A 21,773-nucleotide genomic window follows, 5' to 3' on the forward strand; every position below is an offset into this window, starting at 1 on the left:
GGGGAGGACCGCCGTCTCTATGGTTGCGGCCAGCGCCTCCCCGCCGCCGTCCCTCTAGCCCGCACATCCGGGCTCTCTCGGTGGTGACCGCGGGCGCCGGCGGCGCTTCCGGAGCCGCGTGCGGAGCGCGGCGGTGAGTGGGGCCGCGGCGTGGGGCCCGGGGGGCGCGGGAGGGTCCCCCGTGGGGCGGAGGGGCGGGGCCCTCCCCGCACACACGGCCGCGTCCCCCGTGGGGCAGGGCCCTGCCCCGCGCGCCTCCCCACACAGGGCTGTGCGCCCCGTGGGGCAGGGCCCTGCCCCGCGCGTCTCCCCACGCGAGGCTGTGCGCCCCGTGGGGCAGGGCCCTGCCCCGCGCGTCTCCCCACGCGAGGCTGTGCGCCCCGTGGGGCAGGGCCCTGCCCCGCGCGCCTCCCCACACAGGGCTGTGCGCCCCGTGGGGCAGGGCCCTGCCCCGCGCGTCTCCCCACACAGGGCTGTGCGCCCCGTGGGGCAGGGCCCTGCCCCGCGCGTCTCCCCACGCGAGGCTGTGCGCCCCGTGGGGCAGGGCCCTGCCCCGCGCGTCTCCCCACACAGGGCTGTGCGCCCCGTGGGGCAGGGCCCTGCCCCGCGCGTCTCCCCACACAGGGCTGTGCGCCCCGTGGGGCAGGGCCCTGCCCCGCGCGGCTCCCCACACAGGGCTGTGCGCCCCGTGGGGCAGGGCCCTGCCCCGCGCGGCTCCCCACACAGGGCTGTGCGCCCCGTGGGGCAGGGCCCTGCCCCGCGCGCCTCCCCACACAGGGCTGTGCGCCCCGTGGGGCAGGGCCCTGCCCCGCGCGCCTCCCCACACAGGGCTGTGCGCCCCGTGGGGCAGGGCCCTGCCCCGCGCGCCTCCCCACACAGGGCTGTGCGCCCCGTGGGGCAGGGCCCTGCCCCGCGCGTCTCCCCACACAGGGCTGTGCGCCCCGTGGGGCAGGGCCCTGCCCCGCGCGTCTCCCCACACAGGGCTGTGCGCCCCGTGGGGGCAGGGCTCTGCCCCGCGCGTCTCCCCACACAGGGCTGTGCGCCCCGTGGGGCAGGGCCCTGCCCCGCGCGTCTCCCCACACAGGGCTGTGCGCCCCGTGGGGGCAGGGCCCTGCCCCGCGCGTCTCCCCACGCGAGGCTGTGCGCCCCGTGGGGCAGGGCCCTGCCTTACACATGCCCCTGGACACCATCATGTCCCACTGTGGGGCAGGCCCCTGCCCTGCACGTTTCCCTGGACACGGCCGCGTCCTGCCGTGGGGCAGGCCCCTGCCCCATACCTCCCCCCGTCACTGCCACGACCCGCCGTGGGGCGGGCCGTGCCGCGGTGTCGCCCTCGTTCCGCGGGGCGCCCGGTGCCGGCTGCCGCGGGGCCGCGGCGCTGAGGGCGGTCGGCGTTTGCGGCGCAGGGCGCCGGCGAGCCGCCGGGATGTACGCCGTGTACAAGCAGGCCCACCCGCCCACCGGCCTCGAGTTCTCCATGTACTGCAACTTCTTCTCCAACGCCGAGCGCAACCTGGTGGTGGCCGGCACCTCCCAGCTCTACGTGTACAGGCTCAACCACGACTCCGAGGTACCCCGGCCCCTCGCCGCCGCCGCCCCCTCGGCTGCTGCTGTAGTCCCCGGGGTGAGGGCGATCTGCAGGCGGTTGCTGATCCGCTTCGCAGGCGGCCAGTTTGCTCTTAAACCAGTTTACGCGTCTCCCGCGCCGGTGTCGGACGTGGCCCGGGACGCGCAGCCGCGGGAGGGCTGCTCGGGCGGCGGCAGCGCGGGGACGCGGGCGCCTGCGGGGCTGATGCTCTTCTCCTTTCCCTCTCCAGACCGCGACCAAAGGAGACAGGAACACGGGTAGGTGGAGCGCGGAGCTGCGGGATCTCTGCCGCTGGCGGCGAGGAGACGCGTGTCGGGGGTGAACCCCGGGGGGGAAGGTGCTTCCCCGGCTCGGCTTGGCCACGCGGGACGTGGAGCTGCGCCCGGCCCCTCGGGGGCCCCTCCTTCCCCGTGGAGCCGTTTTGAGAGGGACGGAGGGCGACAGCGGCGGGCAGGGAGCTCTGCGGCAGTTCCTGCCCCACAGCTGAGGGGATCACGCTGCTCGGGGCAGGGGGTGGACGGCCGGGGGAGGCGGTGGGCGCGGCGCGGCCTCGCCGCTCCCCGCTTGCCCACGCGCCGCGGTCTGGCCCCCTGCAGAAGGCAAAGGCCACAAGGAGAAGCTGGAGCTGGTCGCCTCCTTCGCCTTCTTCGGCAACGTCATGTCCATGGCTAGCGTGCAGCTGGCAGGAGCCAAGAGGGACGCGCTGCTGCTCAGCTTCAAGGACGCCAAGGTGCCCGCGGGGGAAAGGCAGGGCCGGCTCTGGGCGCAGAGCGCAGGGCTGCCGGGGGGCTGCAGGGGCCCGGGGCTGGGGCGAAAGCGGTGCCGAGGGGCTGGGGAGCCCTGTCCATGTAACCACCCCCCCCCCCCCCGCAGCTCTCCGTGGTGGAGTACGACCCCGGCACCCACGACCTGAAAACGCTCTCGCTGCACTACTTCGAAGAGCCGGAGCTGAGGGTGAGTCCTCGCGCGACGCCTCGACGGCCGCCGCGCGGCGTGTTCCCTGGGCGGGAAAGCGGCCAAGCCCGGCACGTGGCGCGGCGCTCGGCCGCCCCGTGGGTCCGCGCGGGAGGAGCCCCGGCGCTCCGTGGGGCTCTGGGCCCGGCGTCTCAGCGCTCGCCTGTGCTTGCAGGACGGCTTCGTGCAGAACGTGCACATCCCCAAGGTGCGGGTGGACCCGGACGGGCGCTGCGCCGTCATGCTCATCTACGGCACGCGGCTGGTGGTGCTGCCTTTCCGGCGGGACACGCTCACGGACGAGCACGAGGGCGTCATGGGAGAGGGGTAGGTGCCTACGGCCCTGTCCAGGCTGCGCTCTAGGACAGCCGGCCAGCTCCCAGGACTGGCCCTGGTGCCTCTAACTCCCCCAAGTCGCTCCGTGACCTGTCTCCAACCGTTGTGGGAGCTGTGCGTATGGGGGGCGGGGGTGGTGGGACTCTGAGGGGCTCAGGCGCTGCTGGGGTCCTGGGTCGGTGGCACTGCTGCCCCCAGTGGAGCCCCCGTCTCTCCTCTGAGCCCTTTTCCTTGCTCTGTGCAGGCAGAAGTCAAGTTTCCTGCCGAGCTACATCATCGACGTGCGGGAGCTGGACGAGAAGCTGCTCAACATCATCGACATGCAGTTCCTGTACGGCTACTACGAGCCCACACTCCTCATTCTCTTCGAGCCCAACCAGACCTGGCCCGGGTAAGACCCCTCCACGGGGGCGGTTGGTTGTTCGTGGTCAGGGAGGTGTCCAGGGACAAGAGCTGGTTCTCAGGAGCGCTGTGGCAGGCTGCGTCTCTCTCCCCCGTGCGCAGGCGGGTGGCCGTGCGCCAGGACACCTGCAGCATCGTGGCCATCTCTCTGAACATCATGCAGAAGGTGCACCCCGTCATCTGGTCCCTCAGCAACCTGCCCTTTGACTGCACGCAGGCGCTGGCTGTCCCCAAGCCCATCGGTGAGAGGAGGCCCTGCGGGGCCCGCCTGGCGCCCTCGAGGGCTGGCACCGAACGGCGCGGCGTGTTCGCGCCGCGCGTCTCGCGTTGACGCGGCGCCCAGCGCCGTTACAGTCCTGCCGGCCTCTCTCTCCAGGCGGCGTGGTGATCTTTGCCGTTAACTCCCTGCTGTACCTGAACCAGAGCGTCCCGCCGTACGGGGTGTCTCTCAACAGCCTCACCAACGGGACCACCGTCTTCCCCCTGCGTAAGCCAAGGACCTTCGTCCTCGCCCGCTCGCTTGCTTGCTTGCTGCCCGGCCTGGCTTGGCCCGCCAAGAACCCCTGCGAGGGGTGGGAGGAGCGGCTCTGGGCTTCCTTGTCCAGGCTCCTGCAGGTGGCCCGCTCCTCGCAGCGGCCGTGCGGGGGCTGTGGGCAGCCCTGGCGCACCAGCGTGCACCGAGCCCCGGTGTGTGGGGCTCGGACGCAGCCGGCTGGGCGCTGGAGGGAGGAGGCAGGTGGAGGACACGTTGGTTGCACACGGTTGGCAGCGGCCCGTCCGCGGGCTGGGCAGAGAGCGGTGGCACGCGGGTGCGACCCACGTGCGTGCGCTGGTGGCAGTGGTGGTCACAAGGACAGGAGGCGACCCGGTTCCTGTGCCACTGGGGCAGCCCTCTGGCCGTGACCCACACAGCTCGGCCCAGCCTGCGCCGCGCGTGCCCGGGCCGTGCTCAGCTCGCTGCTCTCTCTGCAGGCGTTCAGGATGGAGTGAAGGTCACACTGGACTGCGCTCAGGCCACCTTCATCTCCTATGACAAGATGGTGATCTCGCTGAAAGGAGGGGAGATGTAAGTCCTGCTCCAGCCCCAGGACAGCCCAGGGAGGGCCCAGACCGACTCTCGTGTCTGTGCCAGTCCTGGGGCACCGGCGACTGTCGCTCTAGCCCGTTCGTGCTGGTGCACCAAGGAGAAACATGGCCTGCGGGGCTGGGCGTGAAGCACAGCTCCCTCAGCCCGTGCCCTGCTCTGGCAGCCGCTGCCCGGGGGTGGCTGTGACCCAGGTGTGCCGCACGGCTTTCCGGGGAGAGGCTTGTGTAGCAGTCCCAGGGCATCGCGGTCAGCCTTAGGACGAAGCTGTCGCAGCTCGGGAAGGGGCTGGTGGGCCTGGGCCTGCCACGACTTTCCATGCTCTCCTCCATCCCTACCACGCCTGGCCTGCAGTCTTGCCCCCTTGCCGTGCTCTGGGGAGGCTGGCAGGGAGTGTGGGGCAGAGAGTGCCTGTCCCGACCCCGAATGTGCTGTCAGCTCTGCCCCCAGCTCATCACAGGCGATGGTGTGCCTTGGTCGTCGTGCCCAAGGCAACCACCGGGCGAGTCAGGCGGCCTTGGGAGAGGCTTCTGCCTTCATTCCTGTCCCCTCTCTCCTTAGATACGTCCTGACCCTGATAACGGACGGCATGAGGAGCGTCCGCTCTTTCCACTTCGACAAGGCAGCCGCCAGCGTTCTCACTACCTGCGTAAGCCATGGGCGCTTGGGCGCAGCCCGTGGCTGTCGGGAGGGGTTTTCCGCGGAGGTGGGGTTCCCTTTCTGCGGAGGTGGGGTTCCCTTTCCACGGAGGTGGGGTTCCCTTTCCGCGGAGGTGGGGTTCCCTTTCCGCGGAGGTGGGGTTCCCATCCCTGTGCAGCAGCGGTGGGTCTGCTGGTAGCGCCAGGTTCACGTGGGTCGGCTTGGCCCGTGGGTGCTGCCAAGGCAACGTGCATAGCGAGAGGCGGTTTCTGTGGGTCGCGGCCCCTGGGAAGGTCTCCCTGCAGGGCTCGTTGCTTCCCTCGGCTGCACAAGCGTCTCTGGTTGGCGTGTTTTCTGAGGGGCTCCTGGGCTGGGGACGCTGAGTCCCGCCGAGCCGGAGGTTGTGCTGGTGCCGAGGGCGTGAAGGTGCTTCTCCCGTGTAGACTCTCCTGCCTTTCGCAGATGGTCACGATGGAGCCAGGATATCTGTTCCTCGGCTCCCGTCTGGGGAACTCCCTGCTCCTCAAGTACACGGAGAAGCTGCAGGAGGAGACGCCAGTGAACGTCGTCAAGGACACATCTGACAAGCAAGTAAGGGCACGGTGGGCTGTGGCGAGCCCTTTCTGAGGGGCTCCGCGCCCCATCCGAGGGGCGGACGGGCTCCGAGCTGATCCCTGAGGCTGCCGCTGCATTTTCTCCACGGTCACTGGGGACCAGGGCAGCCTGGTGCCTGGGGAGAGGAAAGAGGATGGTACCAGGACGTGCGGCCGCGGGGCAGGCGAGGAGGCTCTTCACCCTCGCTGCTCGCTGCTCCCCCCCGAGCCCCTCTGAGCCGCGGGGGGCTGCCGTGGCCCAGGCACGGGGATCGCTGCGAGGGGAGTGGCTCTGGGGACTGGGGCTCAGCACGGCAGTTCAGTTCAGGGGGAACCCTCGACTCCTGGCTGTCTTGTCCTCACAGGAGGAGCCCCCGATGAAGAAGAAGCGGTCGGAGTCCTCAGGGAACTGGGCTGGTAGGTGGCACTGCCAGGCCTGGCATGCTGGCACAGGGCATTAAATGCTCCCCGTGGGGGCCGTGGCAGTAGAAACGAGGCGTTTGCAGGAGGCGTGGGAGGGCTCGAGGCCATGTCCCAGTTTCTGGATGCCGGCCCTGCAGTGGGGACACCGGTGGGGGGGACGTGGGACACCTCGGCCTGGCTTGGTTGGCTCCAGACGGCTCTGGGGACGCGGCAGTGTCCTGCCCCTGCTCTCATTCGGGCTCCCCGTGACTCCTCCCAGGAGGAAAGTCGGCGCCGCAGGACGAGGTGGACGAGATCGAGGTGTACGGCAGCGAGGCCCAGTCGGGCACCCAGCTCGCCACTTACTCCTTCGAGGTGGGTCTGCCGGCCCGGGCCCCGCGGGTGCTGGCGTTGCCCGCAGAGCTGGCCGAGCCCCCGGCAGGGCCGCGCGGGCCGGAGGGGCCTGGGCCCTGCCTCTGGCCACGTCGCTCCCGTGGGTCCGCTCCGTGTCCCCCTGCCCTACCCTGCCCTCGGCGAGGGAGCGCCTGGCTCGTGACCTTCCCTGCGCAGGAGCTCAGCCTAAAGCCCCGTGCTTGGCTCGTGCCTGGGCCTCCCTTCCCCGGCGCTCACCACCTCCGCTGCGCCCTCCTCCCCTCTCCGCAGCGGCGCCGGCTGCCCGTAGCTCAGCCACGCAGAGCGTCCCCGTCCCCTCTCTTGCAGGTGTGCGACAGCATCCTGAACATCGGCCCTTGTGCCAACGCCGCCATGGGGGAGCCCGCGTTCCTCTCGGAGGAGGTGCGTGTGGCGCAGCCTGCTGCGGGCCTGGCCCTGCCACCCACGTCCCAGCACGACCGGGCTCCAGCGCCCGGCAGCTCTCCTGGCAGCAAAAGCTGCTGAGGGTGCTGCCGCGGGCTTGGGCGCCCGCCCTGAGCTGGCAGTTCCCTGCCCGGCCCGGCCAGCCCTGCCGTTTTCTCCCCTCCCCGGTGTCCCGTGGGACCAGGTGGCTCCTGAGCCCTGGCTTTCTTCACCTGCTCCCGGGGGCCCTGGGCGCAGGGAGCCTGGAGCAGGCAGGGAGCAGGGCTCCGTGCGGCCTGGCCCGGCGCTGGGGGCACCTGGGCCTCTCCCGTGACAGCCGCTGCTTGTTCTCACCCCAGTTTCAGAACAGCCCGGAGCCAGACCTGGAGATCGTGCTTTGCTCCGGGTACGGGAAAAACGGAGCCCTCTCCGTGCTGCAGGTGAGCCGGCGCCGGCACTGCGGGGGCGGAACGGTCCGTGGCACAAGCAGCGTGTGCGGAGGCTGCCCTGGGCTTTCCTGCACGCTGGGGGAACACCTGGGGGCCCCACGCTCTCCCCACGCACTGTGCAAAGGCCTTCCCCACGCAGCGCGTGCCCCACGCTCTCCCCACGCGCCGTGCGAAGGCCTTCCCCACGCAGCGCGTGCCCCACGCTCTCCCCACGCGCCGTGCGAAGGCCTTCCCCACGCAGCGCGTGCCCCACGCTCTCCCCACGCACTGTGCAAAGGCCTTCCCCACGCAGCGCGTGCCCCACGCTCTCCCCACGCGCCGTACAAAGGCCTTCCCCACGCAGCGCGTGCCCCACGCTCTCCCCACGCGCCGTACAAAGGCCTTCCCCATGCAGCGCGTGCCCCACGCTCTCCCCACGCGCCGTACAAAGGCCTTCCCCACGCAGCGCGTGCCCCACGCTCTCCCCATGCGCCGTGCAAAGGCCTTCCCCACGCAGCGCGTGCCCCACGCTCTCCCCACGCGCCGTGCGAAGGCCTTCCCCACGCAGCGCGTGCCCCACGCTCTCCCCACGCACTGTGCAAAGGCCTTCCCCATGCAGCACGTGCCCCACGCTCTCCCCACGCGCCGTGCGAAGGCCTTCCCCACGCAGCGCGTGCCCCACGCTCTCCCCATGCACTGTGCAAAGGCCTTCCCCACGCAGCGCGTGCCCCACGCTCTCCCCACGCGCCGTGCGAAGGCCTTCCCCACGCAGCGCGTGCCCCACGCTCTCCCCACGCGCCGTGCAAAGGCCTTCCCCACGCAGCGCGTGCCCCACGCTCTCCCCACGCACTGTGCAAAGGCCTTCCCCACGCAGCGCGTGCCCCACGCTCTCCCCACGCGCCGTGCAAAGGCCTTCCCCACGCAGCGCGTGCCCCACACTCTCCCCACGCGCCGTGCGAAGGCCTTCCCCACGCAGCGCGTGCCCCACGCTCTCCCCATGCACTGTGCAAAGGCCTTCCCCACGCAGCGCGTGCCCCACGCTCTCCCCACGCACTGTGCAAAGGCCTTCCCCACGCAGCGCGTGCCCCACGCTCTCCCCATGCACTGTGCAAAGGCCTTCCCCACGCAGCGCGTGCCCCACGCTCTCCCCATGCACTGTGCAAAGGCCTTCCCCACGCAGCGCGTGCCCCACGCTCTCCCCATGCACTGTGCAAAGGCCTGCCTCGGTGAGGAGCGTCCGTTGCAGGTCAGGTACCGGTGCTACAGCATGGCCTAGGCAAACCAGGGCTGCCTCAGAGTGATTGATGCCGCCTGTACACACCTAGACACAGCCCCAGGCCGGGCACACGCGTGTGCACAGGGAGTCCGCCTGCAGCTCCGTCCCCAACACCTCCCTGGGGGAGCATAAAGCAGCTTGGCTGGGTCCTGCTAGGGTTTCTACCTCCACGGGAGGAAGAATCGGGTCTGCAGGAGATCTGGGCTGCCCAGGATCTCTGGGGAAGCTCCTGCTCAGTCTCCTTTAAGAGCAGAGGGACCAGGCCTGGGGCTGGGAGCCCCGAGGAGCCTGCCAAGCTGGAGAGCGGCTGAGGGCAGCCCCCGGGGCTGCGCTCTGGGGCTGGTTTGCTCTGTGCTGGGGTCCCTGGGCGGGCTCAGGGGCTGGGACAGCCCTGTGGGATAGAGCCCTGCCACGGGGCGTTGCAGCACGGCCCTGGGGGCCGGGGCTGTCCTGGAGAGGGCAGGCTGGCCCAGGAGCTCCCGCTGGGCTTGGGCTGCCCGCCCTAACCTCTCGCTCGCTGCAGAAAAGCATCCGGCCCCAAGTGGTGACGACCTTCGAGCTCCCGGGCTGTTACGACATGTGGACCGTGATCTCACCCCAGAAAAAGGAGGAGGTCAGTGTCCAGCTTCTCTCCCCGCAGCCTCCCCGTACGACCTCTCCCTTCTGCCTGCGGAGCCGCGCTGCGCTGGGTGCCAGGGGCAGCGCTGTGGGATCGCGTGCCCTCCCCAGCCCTGCCGTGCCAGGAGGTGACCCCCGCTCCGCCGGGCCCCACGAGCCTCACGCCTGGCCCTGGTGCGGTGCCGCTCACAGGCGCTTGTCTGACTCTTTTTCCAGCCAGAGGAAAACGCCTCGGGGGAAAATGCAGAAAAGGAGCCTGCGCCCCCCGAGCCTGAGGACGACAGCAAGAGGCACGGGTTCCTGATCCTCAGCCGGGAGGACTCCACCATGGTGAGGCCCTGTGCTGGCCGGGCTGGAGGGCACGGGCCAGGCAGGCCCAGGAGCACAGCGCTGGCCAGCATCGTTCTTCAGGGAGCCCCGTTGCTCGCAGGGCCTGCCGCTCTCCTCCTGCTTGCCAGGGGAAGCAGAGGGACCCAGCAGGCGTCGGGCTGCTGGAGAGGCAGTGTTTGCACTGGAGACAGCAGCGAAGGGCCTGGCAGCGCGATTCTGTGCTGGCTGAGACCATTCTGGGCTGTTTTCGGTGTCCCCTGGGCAGGATTTCTTCGCTTCCAGCTCTGTGCCAGTGAGGCGCTACCAGCTGGCACCCCAGCCCCAGAGCCTGCCTGGCGGCGGTGGGGCCAGGCCTGGCCATGCCTCGGCCCCAGCCCTGGGTGAGGTCTGACGCTGTGGCCCGCTTCGCACCCCTCAGATCCTGCAGACTGGTCAGGAGATCATGGAGCTGGACACGAGCGGCTTTGCCACGCAAGGACCCACGGTGTTCGCGGGCAACATCGGAGAGAACCGGTACATTGTCCAGGTGTCGCCCCTGGGCATCCGGCTGCTGGAAGGAGGTGGGTGCCAGTGGGGTGCAGAGATCTCCCTGGCGCTGGGTGAGCCCTGTGCTCTGTGCGGGCGCCCGGGTCGTGGCTGCAGTTCAGCCCCTGACGGTCCCTCTCCCTGGGCCTGTCTCAGTGAACCAGCTGCATTTCATCCCCGTGGACCTGGGCTCCCCGATCGTGCACTGCGCCGTGGCGGATCCCTACGTGGTGATCATGAGCGCCGAGGGCCAGGTGACCATGTTCGTGCTGAAGAGCGACACGTACGGGGGCAGGACGCACCGGCTCACCCTCCAGAAACCGCAGCTGCACCACGTGAGTGCGGACAGCCGTGAGCGCGGCTCCCTCCCACCGCGGGCCCGTCTCGGGGCGGGGGTCCCGGTGTCGCTCGGGGGCAGGACTTCCCCGACCTGCAGCGTTGCTGGCTGGGCGCCGGGGCCGGGCACGGCTGGTGCCCGCCTGCCCTGCGGCTGCGCGCTGCCCGTGGGTCTCTCCTTCCCAGCAATCGAAGGTGATCGCGCTGTGCGTGTACCGCGACGTCAGCGGGATGTTCACCACGGAGAGCCGGGCGGCCAGCACCCGGGACGAGCTGTCCCTCCGGAGCCACTCGGAGGCGGAGACCGTCATCCAGGACATCAGGTGGGTGGCGGCGGCGGCGGACGCGTGGGGCCGTGCGCGGTGGGGAGGTGTGCGTGGGCCTCTCCCCATGGGCATGCCTGGCGCCTTTCCTTGGCTCCTGGCAGCCAGCTCCACGTCGGCATCACGCCTCCGAGCCCCAGCAGCAGCCCTGGCCTGGGGGCTGGAAAGCTGCAGGGAGGAGGGCAAGTGCCTGACGAGCACGGCCAGGCCTGTCTGCCCGAGGTGTAACCCCATCCCCTGCCCACAGCGACACGGTGGACGACGAAGAGGAGATGTTGTACGGGGACTCCGGGGCTCTCTTCAGCCCTGCCAAGGAGGAGCCGCGCCGCAGCAGCCTCCCCTCGGCGGACAGAGATCCCCACCAGTACAAAGTGGAGCCCACGCACTGGTGTGTGCTGGTGCGGGAGAATGGTGCTATGGAGGTGAGAGGAGCCCTGGCGCAGCTCTCGGTCTGTCTTGCGGCCTCAGCAGGGCTCAGAGGGGAGATGTGGGGCTGGGAAGGGCAGGGGGCCCCTGTGCGTGTTTTGGTCTACGGAGGGGACCGGGGCTGGAGGGAGCTCTCCCGCTGTGAACCAGGCAGCTGCACTGGCGCTGGTGCGGAGGAGCGTCCCGTCCCGAGAGTGTCCACACTGCCGTTCTCCAAATCCCCCCTGCCCTCCTGCCTCCCTTCGGAGGTCGGGGAGCCAGACCCACATGTAGTGGCCGAGCTGCGGCCGCACCGTGAGCGCCGGTCGCGCGTGGCGGCGTTTCCTGCCTTGCCCTCCATTCTTTTGCAATAACTCCAGTATACCCATCAGGTTTCCTGCCCTTTGCTGATGACTTTTGAGTGGTAATACCTAATTTAGCTCATTATGTCCCTAGCAGCAGGCTTGTTTCTCTTACGGCTCTGCCCCATTTGTTTCTGTCCTAAAAAATTTGGGATTGTTACCAAATTGGTACCTTACTTTCCTGATGTCCTGGGCTGCTGAGTGACACAGGTCCCAGCACAAGCCTTTTGGGACCAGTCCTGCACTGTATCCTCTCCCTCCACATCCAGTGACTCACCTGCAGGCAGGTCCTAAACCTTCTCCATCGTTGCCTTAGACACGAGATCTTGTCCCGATCTCCAGGGCCTGCCCAGACCGTGCTGTTCTGCTCTGCTCTGCTCAGTGTGCTGAAGCACTCGGGGAGCCTCAGGAGGGCCCAGATAGCCCAAGAAGGGCTGGGTTGTCATGTCCCCGCTGTTGTATCACCCACTGCCTGGGAGGTTTCGGTCCGGTTGCCCTCAAGACACCCTCGCTCTGCCTTTGTCACGTTTCCCGCTGGCCTGCTGTGCCTGCTGAACGTGAGGGAGGTGCAGAGACTAAAAGCTTCTGGGTGCTGGGAGCCTCCGGGGGTGTCCTGGGCTCTGCCCTGCAGGAGCAGCCCTCAGTTTAGAGCGTAGCAGATGAGTTGAGACACGGAAGTGGCTTGATGTACGAGCGTCCCAGAGAGGGCGTCGATAGCTGCCAAGAGCCATCACCGTGCGGCAGCACCGCCTGCCTGCGGTGCCTCCCCACGGTCCCTCCGGAGGCGGCTGGGACCGACCCGTCCCGCTGCCACCCCGGCGGCGTTCCCGGCTCATCGCCTCCCTCTGCCCTGCAGATCTACCAGCTGCCGGACTGGCGCCTGGTGTTCCTGGTGAAGAACTTCCCCATGGGGCAGCGGGTGCTGGTCGACAGCTCCTTCGGGCAGCCCGCCGCCCAGGGCGACGCCAAGAAGGAGGAGGTGACGCGGCAGGGAGAGTTGCCGCTGGTGAAGGAGGTGCTGCTGGTGGCCCTGGGCAACCGCCAGACGCGGCCCTACCTGCTGGTGAGAGGGGCCGGGAGTGAGCCTCGTGGGGCTGGGCTCGTGGGGGGCCGCAAGCGGGCTGGGAGCCCACAGCCAAGCTCCGCTTGCTCCTGCAGGTTCACGTGGATCAGGAGCTGCTCATCTACGAGGCGTTCAGCCATGACTCTCAGCTGGGCCAGAGCAATCTCAAAGTTCGGTTTAAGAAGGTGAGAGATGTTCGGGCTCTGCCCGCGCATGCCCCGGCGGCGGCATAGCCCTGGGTTGGCACTGCGCTTGCCGAAAAACCAGCTCCCCAGCTGTCGGCGAAGCGGGGCAGCAGCCTGCAGCGCCGCCGGGGCGGGAGCTGGCTGCCTGGGTCCCCGCGGGCCGCTGGGCTCAGCCCTGCGCCTGCCCTCGCAGGTGCCCCACAACATCAACTTTCGGGAGAGGAAGCTGAAGCAGTCCAAGAAGAAGTCGGAGAGCACGGGGAGCGAGGAGACGGGGGGCTCCCGGGGCCGGGTCGCCCGCTTCCGCTACTTTGAGGACATCTACGGCTACTCGGGGGTGAGTGCGTGGCCGTGGGGGGGCAGGCTGGGCCCTGAGAGGGCAGAGGGGCTCTCCCCCCTGCCCAGCTCCCTCCTCATCCTCCAGACCAGCCCGGGGCTGAGGTGCCCCCACCCCAGGGAGGCGGCTCTGCCTGGTAGCACCCGCTCCGTGGCAGAGGCCTGTGAGCCGAGAGGGAAAGGACGAGTCCCTGGCACCCTGGTCTGGAGGAGTTGGGTGCCCCCCTGCTGAGGGTGCCCCCATTCCCCCTGTAACTGGGCGCTGCCCCTTCCATCCAGGTGTTCATCTGCGGGCCGTCCCCGCACTGGCTGCTGGTGACGGCCCGGGGGGCCCTGCGTCTGCACCCCATGACGATCGACGGGACGGTGGAGTCCTTCGCTCCCTTCCACAACATCAACTGCCCCAAGGGGTTTCTCTATTTCAACCGGCAGGTGGGTCTGGGGGCACCGACACGGGCAGCAGCCGCCACCCCGGGACGCCAGTCCCTGCGTGCAGCTCCGTGCGCCGCTCGCACGCAGGAGAGCGTGGGGCAGAGGGGTCCCTGGGAGGGCTCTGCCCTGCGGGGCGGCTGCGCTGACCCGCGCTCGGCTCGCAGGGGGAGCTGCGGATCAGCGTCCTGCCCGCCTACCTGTCCTACGACGCTCCGTGGCCCGTGCGGAAGATCCCGCTGCGCTGCACCACCCACTACGTGGCCTACCACGTGGAGTCCAAGGTGCCGGGGTGCCGCGGGGACGCCCGGCCCGGCCCAGCGCCGCCGCCGGAGCGGCCCAGCCTGCCTGGCGGGGGCTGCTGGGGCTGCAGCTGCCCTCTCAGCCCGAACCCCCCCGCTTCCTCCGTGCTGACTCCGGTGTGTGCGGCAGGTCTACGCCGTGGCCACCAGCGTCATCAACTCGTGCACGCGCATCCCCCGCATGACGGGGGAGGAGAAGGAGTTCGAGAGCATCGAGCGGGGTAAGCGCAGCCTCTCTCCCCGGCGTGCCAGTGGGGCGCGAGAGCCGGGCGATGCCCGCGGGGTGGGCTCTGTCTGGGCTGCTCCTGGTGGTCCCGGGCTCACCCGTCCGAGGCCCTGCAGCCAGCCCTGGGGAACGGCCAGCTCTGCAGCGAGGAGATCCCGGGTGCTTCGTCCTCGTGGCAGCGAGGGCCCCCGCGGCCGAGGGGCCCCCGCGGCCAGGCTCTGCGGGAGGTGCCCCGCGCGTGGCACGGCACCGGGTCGCGGGGCCGCTGCCGGGAGGGCGCAGCGGGGCAGGCTGAGCGGAGCCGTGTTGTCTCTCTCCAGACGAGCGCTACATCCACCCGCAGCAGGAAGCCTTCTCCATCCAGCTGATCTCGCCGGTGAGCTGGGAGACCATCCCCAACACCAGGTGGGCACTGCACCGGCGGCCGGGACGCAGCCGGGTGTGGGGACCGGGGCTGGGAGCACCCCACAGCCTGGCGCGGGGAGGAGCGAGGGCCGTGGCGCTGGGCCGGGGGCTCTCCCCAAGGCCTGGGGCAGGCCTGGGGCTGGGTCTTGCCTCCAGCAGGTCCCTGGCGGGGGGCTTCCCTGTGCCTGAGCCGACCTTGCCCCTCGGGCCTTGCAGGATCGACCTGGAGGAATGGGAGCACGTCACCTGCATGAAGACGGTGTCCCTGAAGAGCGAGGAGACCGTGTCGGGGCTGAAGGGCTACATCGCCATCGGGACCTGCCTCATGCAGGGTGAGGAGGTGACCTGCCGTGGCCGGGTGAGTTGGAGGCTCAGCCCGCCCGCAGCCCCCGCCCCGCTCTCCCAGCGGCCCTGGTGCGCAGCCCCCCGCCTGCACCGCGGCCGCCGGCGGGGTGACGGGGCTGGGTGGCCCCGAGGATGTCGTGGGGCCGCTCGTGCTCACGGCCCGCCTGGGCCGGCTCTGCTTCCAGATCCTCATCATGGACATCATTGAGGTGGTGCCGGAGCCGGGGCAGCCGCTCACCAAGAACAAGTTCAAGGTGCTGTACGAGAAGGAGCAGAAGGGCCCCGTGACCGCGCTCTGCCACTGCAACGGGTACCTCGTCTCGGCCATCGGCCAGAAGGTGAGGGGCCAGAGGCGCTGGGGAGCGGCCACCTCGCTGGCACGGGGAGCCCTGTGGGGCACGATGGTCCCCGGGGCCCCAGGCTGGGGAAACGGCACCCTTGGCTGGGCTGGCTCGGAGGGTTTGCCACGGAGGATGTCCCAGTGATTACCAGGGCCTCCGCTGCAGCAGTCACAGCCTGAGCAGCCCCAGCGTTGAGGGGGCAGAGCAGGAGATGAGCTTGACCCACACCAGGGTGTGATCCTGCTAGGTCTCCGTTAGCGGGAGCCTCAGCAGCACAACTCTGCTCGAATCCTCCCCCAGTCCCACCACGCATGGTGGGTGACGCGCCGCCTGTCCCTTCCCTGCTGCAGATCTTCCTGTGGAGCCTGAAGGACAACGACCTCACGGGCATGGCCTTCATCGACACCCAGCTCTACATCCACCAGATGATCAGCGTCAAGAACTTCATCCTGGCCGCCGACGTCATGAAGAGCATCTCGCTGCTGCGCTACCAGGAGGAGAGCAAGACGCTGTCGCTCGTCAGCCGGGTAGGGCAGGGGCTGCGCAAGGTGCGGGGACGTCTGCCGGCAGCCCTGGGCAACGGGGGCCACCCGCAGAGGGGCGGCTCCCCGCCGTCCCTGGGGACCAGGGCTCCGTGCGGGTCCACGGGATGTGGCCGCATGGGAGGAGAGCAGGGCTCAGCACCGGGCGGCTCCTGCGAACCTGCGTATCTCGCTCCAGGACGCGAAGCCCTTGGAGGTCTACAGCGTGGACTTCATGGTGGACAGCAACCAGCTGGGCTTCCTAGGTGCGTCCCACTGCCGGGCCCCGTGTCCTGGCGAGGCCGTGTGAAGGTCCCTGCGTGGCTCCAGGCACCGCGGGAGGCGGCGGGTGACCTGGGCAGCACTAATCTCTGTGTTCCCGCAGTGTCGGACCGGGACCGCAACCTCCTGGTGTACATGTACCTGCCCGAAGGTAAGGGCGGGGGGCGGGCGCGTGTCCCCCGCCGGCGCCGCGGGCCGGGCTCTGACGGAGCCGCCGCCTCGCAGCCAAGGAGAGCTTCGGTGGGATGCGGCTCCTGCGCAGAGCCGACTTCCACGTGGGCGCTCACGTCAACACCTTCTGGAGGACGCCGTGCCGCGGCACCGCTGACGGCCCCACCAAGAAATCCATCGTGTGGGAGAACAAGCACATCACTTGGTTCGGTGAGCGGGGCACTAGGGGGGCCGGAGCCGCTGCGGGCGCCCCACGGGGCTGCTCTCCCGCGCCGCCGTGGGGGCAGAGGGGCCGGGGAGGTCTGTTTGGCGGGGGGATCTCCCGCAGGAGGGGGCCGGGGGCAGGCGATCCGCGCGTCGGATGACTGAGCACCCCCGGCCGAGCCGCCTCTCCTCCCGCAGCCACGCTGGACGGCGGCATCGGGCTCCTGTTGCCCATGCAGGAGAAGACGTACCGGCGGCTGCTGATGCTGCAGAACGCCCTCACCACCATGCTGCCCCACCACGCCGGGCTCAATCCGCGTGCCTTCAGGTACCGCCCGCGGGGCCGCGCCGCGCCCGGGCCCCCGGCCGCTCGGCGGAGCCCCGCAGGCACCGGCCTCTGTCTGCCCCGCGCAGGATGCTGCACATGGATCGGCGGATCCTGCAGAACGCCGTGCGCAACATCCTGGACGGGGAGCTGCTGAACCGCTACCTCTACCTGAGCACCATGGAGCGCGGCGAGCTGGCCAAGAAGATCGGCACCACCCCCGACATCGTGAGTGCGGACATGGGGCCGGACCCCCGCATGGCCTCCCCTCCCTCCCCGGGGCCTCGGGAGCAAGGCTCTGTGCCCCACGTACACAGGTGCCAGGGCTCCCAGCCCTGGTGTGTGGGTGCCAGCTTGCCCTGCCCTACAAGCCATGCCCCACGTATGCGTCCTGGGGCTCTGTGCCCCTGCATGCTGCGCCTTGCATGTGCCCGCAAGCAGAGCTCCCTGCCCCTACACGCTCTTCCCTGCGCGCGTGCCAAGGCGCTGTGCCCCACACACACGCGTGCCCCACCGCTTCGGGGCTGGCTGCCTGCTGCGGGGTTGCAGCGGGATGCAGCCCGCCCAGCGCAGCCTCCACGACCTGCCACGTGTCCCCAGCGGTGGCAGCTGCAGCCCCTGGAGCCCCCGGGCTGCTCCGCTCCTCGCAGCACCCAGCGGCCTCCCGGGGCTCCGCGCTCCTGTCCGACGCCTTTTCCTCTTGCAGATCCTCGAGGACCTCCTGGAGATCGACCGAGTCACAGCCCATTTCTGAGGGCGCTGCAGCCCCCCCCTCCCCGCCACGAACTCTTTTGTACTCGCCCCACAGCCCCGCGTCGCCCCACGGCTCCCAACAGACTGGAAGTTTGTAAAGAAACGGCAAAAGCTGCCCCAGCCGCTGTGGTCTGTGTTCCTGCCGGGCCGGAGCACGTCGCTCCTCGCCCGTGCGGTCCCGGGCAGGGACGGCGGCGGGGGGCAGCACGGGAACAGCGCAGGCAGCGTGGGTGCACGGCGCCTGCGGGCACCGGGGGTTTATTGGGGGGAACAGTCAGTGCTGGGGCGAGCCCGGGCCCCGGTTCGGCTGCAGCAGCGAGGGCCGGGGCGCTAGGCCTGGAGGTACTCGTAGATCTGCTCGCTCTGGGCCAGCAGGCCCCAGGAGGCGAGGAAGCGGAGGATGGAGGCCGTCAGCTTCATGGAGATGGTCTCCAGCCTGGGGGCAGAGGCGATGGGGCAGGGCGGCGCGGGCCGTGTTGCCGCTGCCCTGGTTGCCCCCCAGCCCCGTGCCCTTACCTGAGGGCAACCTCAAATTTGAGGCTCTCCCACGCTACCCTGAGCCAGCAGAAGACGCTGCTGCTGCGGATGCCGGAGGACTTCTGCCCGCTGAGGCGGCTGAAGCTCCTGACGGCGCTGCGGGACGGAGGGCGTGGGGCAGCGGGCACGGCCGGGGTGGGGGCCCCGCGGCGCCCGGCCGAGCCCCCCGCCGCCTCTCACCTCTTGGCCATGAGGAAGTAGCGGTCGACGGGGGCGCCCAGGGCCACGTTGATGCTGCGCACGGTGTTGATGTTGCGGAAGACAAGCAGCATGGGCCGGGGCAGGTCCCGCAGCACCCGCATGATGCGCTCGAAGTGGTGCTTGGCCATGTCCTGCATGTAGGCCGTCTCCTCCCGCGTGAGCACGTTGGCCAGCGCCAGCTGCCCCATGTGGATAGGCCGCTGCATGAGGATCTCGCAGAAGAGGAAGTAGTCTGGGGAGCGCAGGGGGGTGAGGACGGGGCGGCCGGGACGGGGCCGCGGCAGGGGACAGCCCCGGCGGCGGCGGCAAGCGCTCGAACGGTGCCGGGGCGCCCTGAGGAGTGCAAGGGAGGAGGATGCAGCTGGAGGTGGCCCAGGAACGCGGCCGCCCCGGGGAGCGCGAGGGCCGGGGGCGGGCGCCCAGCTGGGGGACGGCGGCGGGGGGAGGACGGGGGCCGCGGCGGGCTGGGGCCGCCCCCGAGCCCCGGCGCGGGGCCCGGCTCACCCTTGACGCCCAGCTCGGCCGAGCGCGCCTTCATGGCCGCGTCGTCGCGCAGGATGATGGCTCTCCAGAGCTGGCACAGTGCTGTCCGGTCCCTGGGCCGCGGGCACCCGTCAGCGGTGCCGGGGGCAGCCCCACGGCGTGCAGGGGGGGGGGGCGCCCCCGGCTCTGCCCCACACCCCCCACACCCCCCCACTGCCTCACCTTTCGCTGAGGAACTCGTAGAGGCCGTGGTCGAGGAGGACGAGCTGGGCTTTGCCGTCGGGGCCCCTCCGCACCAGCACTGCAACGCCGAGCGGGTCACCCCCGGGGGCGCCGCGGGGACCCCAGCCCCGCTGCGGGGGTCCTGACCCCCCCACCGCTGCCAGCCCCCCCGTACCGTACCGTTCCCGGGGTGCGGGTCGGCGTGGATGAAGCCCGTGTAGAAGATCTGCTCGGCGAACACGCGGATCAGCTTGTCGGCGGCCTGCGGGAGGGGGCGGCTCAGCCCCGCGCGGCGCCCAGCGGGGGCCCCGGCCCCGGGGGGGGCCGCCCCTGCCCCGGCACTCACGTCCTGCACGCCCAGGCCCTGGCTGCGGATGCCCTCCACGTTGGTGATCTTGCAGCCCTCACAGTAATCGGCCGTCAGCACCCGCTGCGGGGGGGGGGGGAGGTGGTGGGGGACGGGACACGTGCGGGGGTCAGGCCCGGCCCCCCCAGCGCTGGGGGGCTCAGCGCCCACCGCTCCCAGCCCCCTTGGTCCCTGCTGCGCCCATCGTCCTTGTCACCCCGGTCCCCGCTGCGCCCCCCCCATCTCTCGCCCCTGCCACCCTTCGGCGCCCGCTGCCCAGTCCCCAGCCCCTGCTCCCCGCTGTCCCCGCCGCCCCCGCCGAGGTCCCCGCGGGCTCCGCCGCCTCCGAGCTCCCCGGCCCCACAGCCGCCCCCGGCCCCACCTTGCTGCACTTGTCCCAGTGCACGCGGGGGCACCACCACGTAGCTGAAGTCGCGGAGGTCGCGGGCGCAGCGCTCCGCGTTGCGGCCCTCGTTCTCGAAGTCCAGCTCCTGGGCCAGGGTGCCCTTCAGGTCCTGGGGGGCACAGGGACGGGGCGGGGGGTCCCAGCGCAGCCCTGGCGTGGCTGCGGGGGTCCCCCCGCCCGTGGGGTCCCCCCCCCCCCGCCGAGGGCAGCCGGCGGGTACCTCGAGCACCCAGCTGAAGCCGAAGGTGGGGTGCATGAACTCGACGATGCGCAGCAGGATCTCCAGCGTGCGGATGTCGCCGTCGAAGCGGTCCCGCAGGTCGATGTACTGCACCTGGGGTGGGGGGCAGAGCGCGTCGGCCGCCGCCGCGGGGCGGGGGACGGGACCCCCCAACCTCGCTCGCCCCCCTCCCCCCCCCCGCACCTTCACGGCCACCGGCGTGCCGTCCTGCAGGGTGGCCCGGTGCACCTGGGCCAGGCTGGCCGCGGCCCACCGGCTCGTAGTCGAACTCCTGGAAGAGCCCCGCCGCCGTGGTCTGGAAATCCTCCAGGAAGAGCTCATCCACCTGCGGGCACGGCGACGGGGCAGGGGGCGGCCTGGGCACGCGGGGCCCCACGGCAGAGCGGCCAGGGCCCCGCTGCGGGCTGGGGACCGTGGTGTCCCCACACTCAGGGCGGCAGCGTCTCCATGACCAGGGCCACGGCGTCCCCCTGCCCAAGGTGGCACCGTCCCTGTGTCGAGGGCCGTGGTGTTCCCATGCCCAGGACGGCAGCGTCCCCGTACCTGGGACCACGGCGTCCCCATACCCAGGACGGTGGTGGCCCCACGCCGAGAATCCCCACAGCCAGGGTAGCGGTGGCCCCACGTCCAGGGCGGTGGTGGTGTCCCTGCGCCCAGGGCCGAATTGTCCCCGCACCCAGGGAGGTGGCGTCCCTGTGCCTGGGGCCATGGTGTCCCTATACCCGGAGTGCGGTGCCCCTGGGCCCACAGCCGAATTGTCCCCACACCCAGGGTGGTGGTGTCCCCACACCTGGTGCCGTGGCATCCCTGTGCCGGCGGTGGAGACGTCCCCACGCCCAGAGCCGCGGTGGCCCCCTGCCCGCAGCAGAGGTGTCCCCGCGCCCCGTGCGGCGGCGTCCCCAAGCCCGTGGGGTCCCCGCGCCGCCGCGGCACTCACCTCCCGGTAGCCCCGCTGCAGGGCCCGGTCCTCCAGCACGCGGAGGGTGGAGATGTACTCGGGGGGCAGGAGGTGGTTGAAGGAGCACAGCCCCTGGCCCAGCTTGATGTAGAGCCCCCCGTTGCGGATGGCGCCGCGCACCAGGCGGTCGGCGGCGCGCTGGTGGCAGCACGACATCCCCGCCTTGAACGCTGGGCTGTTCTGGGGCGCCGGCACGGGGAGCGGGGCGGGGGGGGACGGGGCCGTCAGCGCCCGCTGCCCCACACGCCGGCGGGGCGGGGGGGGCGCGGGGAGCACGGGGACGCGCGTACCTCGTCCACGCCCCGCAGCACCACGTTGGCCGTCCACCAGTAGTCCACGGAGATGTGCACCCCCACGGCCAGCGACCTGCGGGCACGGGGCGGCTCAGCGGGGCCGGGCAGCCCCCCGGCCCCCCCCCCCCCCCCCCGGGGCGGCCCCCACCTGCCGAAGCGTCCCACGCCGTCCAGCAGCAGCCACAGCTTCCTGCGCCGGTGCCGCTCGGCGCCCGCGTACCAGGCGGCGGCCAGGGGCAGCGCCAGCCCCAGGCCCAGCAGCGCCGGCCGCAGCAGCGCCCGCCGCGGCCTGCAGCGGGGAGAGACGTCAGCGCCGGGCGCGCGGCCGCTGCGGCGGCCCCCCGGGCCGGGCCGGGCCGGGCCGGGGCGCGGGGGGCTCACCGGGGGGCCGGGGGGCCGGCGTGCGGGCGGCAGGGCCGCGCCGGGGGCGCCCGGGGGCTCCGGCTCCGCTGCAGCACCAGCGAGTGAAAGCGGCAGAGCTGCACCTGGGGGAGGAGAGGAGGAGTCAGCCGCCTTGCACGCTGCCCCTCGCACGCCGCCTTGCACGCTGCCCCTCGCACGCCGCTTTGCACGCTGCCCCTCGCACGCCACCTTGCACGCTGCCCCTTGCACACTGCTTTGCGTGCTGCCCCACGCACGCTGCCCCTCGCATGCTGCATTCCACACACTGCACTGCACACCGCCTTGCACGCTGCCCCGCACACACTGCCTCTTGCACGCCACCTTGCACGCTGCCCCGGGCACGCTGCCTTGCACACACTGCCCCTTGCCTGCTGCCCCGCACACACTTCGTCGCGCACAC

The 21,773-nt window shown here is 71.1% G+C and overlaps 2 protein-coding genes across 3 annotated transcripts; one reads left to right on the forward strand and one right to left on the reverse strand.

The window, feature by feature from the left end:
* The first annotated feature begins 91 nt into the window (after nucleotides 1-91).
* Nucleotides 92-17,404, forward strand: CPSF1 (cleavage and polyadenylation specific factor 1). Of its 2 annotated transcripts, none has more exons than XM_062570734.1 (38): nucleotides 92-133; nucleotides 1,407-1,624; nucleotides 1,818-1,845; nucleotides 2,185-2,318; nucleotides 2,462-2,542; nucleotides 2,718-2,869; nucleotides 3,123-3,269; nucleotides 3,383-3,522; nucleotides 3,657-3,767; nucleotides 4,253-4,346; nucleotides 4,926-5,013; nucleotides 5,466-5,594; nucleotides 5,962-6,013; nucleotides 6,279-6,373; nucleotides 6,719-6,793; nucleotides 7,153-7,233; nucleotides 9,021-9,110; nucleotides 9,332-9,445; nucleotides 9,864-10,005; nucleotides 10,127-10,305; nucleotides 10,493-10,629; nucleotides 10,877-11,051; nucleotides 12,253-12,459; nucleotides 12,555-12,644; nucleotides 12,838-12,981; nucleotides 13,260-13,412; nucleotides 13,577-13,693; nucleotides 13,842-13,932; nucleotides 14,258-14,342; nucleotides 14,559-14,700; nucleotides 14,873-15,025; nucleotides 15,379-15,555; nucleotides 15,749-15,815; nucleotides 15,935-15,982; nucleotides 16,057-16,212; nucleotides 16,405-16,534; nucleotides 16,621-16,759; nucleotides 17,238-17,404. In XM_062570734.1, exons 2-38 carry the CDS (start codon nucleotides 1,427-1,429, stop codon nucleotides 17,283-17,285), a joined length of 4,389 nt encoding a protein of 1,462 aa, XP_062426718.1. In that variant the 5' UTR covers nucleotides 92-133; nucleotides 1,407-1,426; the 3' UTR covers nucleotides 17,286-17,404. The 2 variants fall into 2 exon arrangements, with proteins under 2 accessions (XP_062426718.1, XP_062426719.1); XM_062570735.1 differs by having other exon boundaries at nucleotides 1,407-1,570; nucleotides 17,238-17,368.
* A 106-nt stretch (nucleotides 17,405-17,510) lies between these two features.
* On the reverse strand, nucleotides 17,511-21,253 carry ADCK5 (aarF domain containing kinase 5; the record flags this gene model as incomplete). The annotated part of the gene is given in 15 exon segments (XM_062568577.1): nucleotides 17,511-17,720; nucleotides 17,801-17,917; nucleotides 18,002-18,254; nucleotides 18,527-18,618; nucleotides 18,728-18,806; nucleotides 18,908-18,989; nucleotides 19,074-19,157; nucleotides 19,456-19,485; nucleotides 19,487-19,588; nucleotides 19,700-19,813; nucleotides 19,904-19,969; nucleotides 19,971-20,045; nucleotides 20,658-20,858; nucleotides 20,969-21,044; nucleotides 21,120-21,253. Coding segments are annotated over 15 exon segments (1,611 nt in total), but the record flags the coding sequence as incomplete, so codon positions are not given.
* Nucleotides 21,254-21,773: the final 520 nt, after the last annotated feature.

This window comes from Rhea pennata, chromosome 2, assembly GCF_028389875.1.
Source record: "Rhea pennata isolate bPtePen1 chromosome 2, bPtePen1.pri, whole genome shotgun sequence".
NCBI lineage: Eukaryota > Metazoa > Chordata > Aves > Rheiformes > Rheidae > Rhea > Rhea pennata.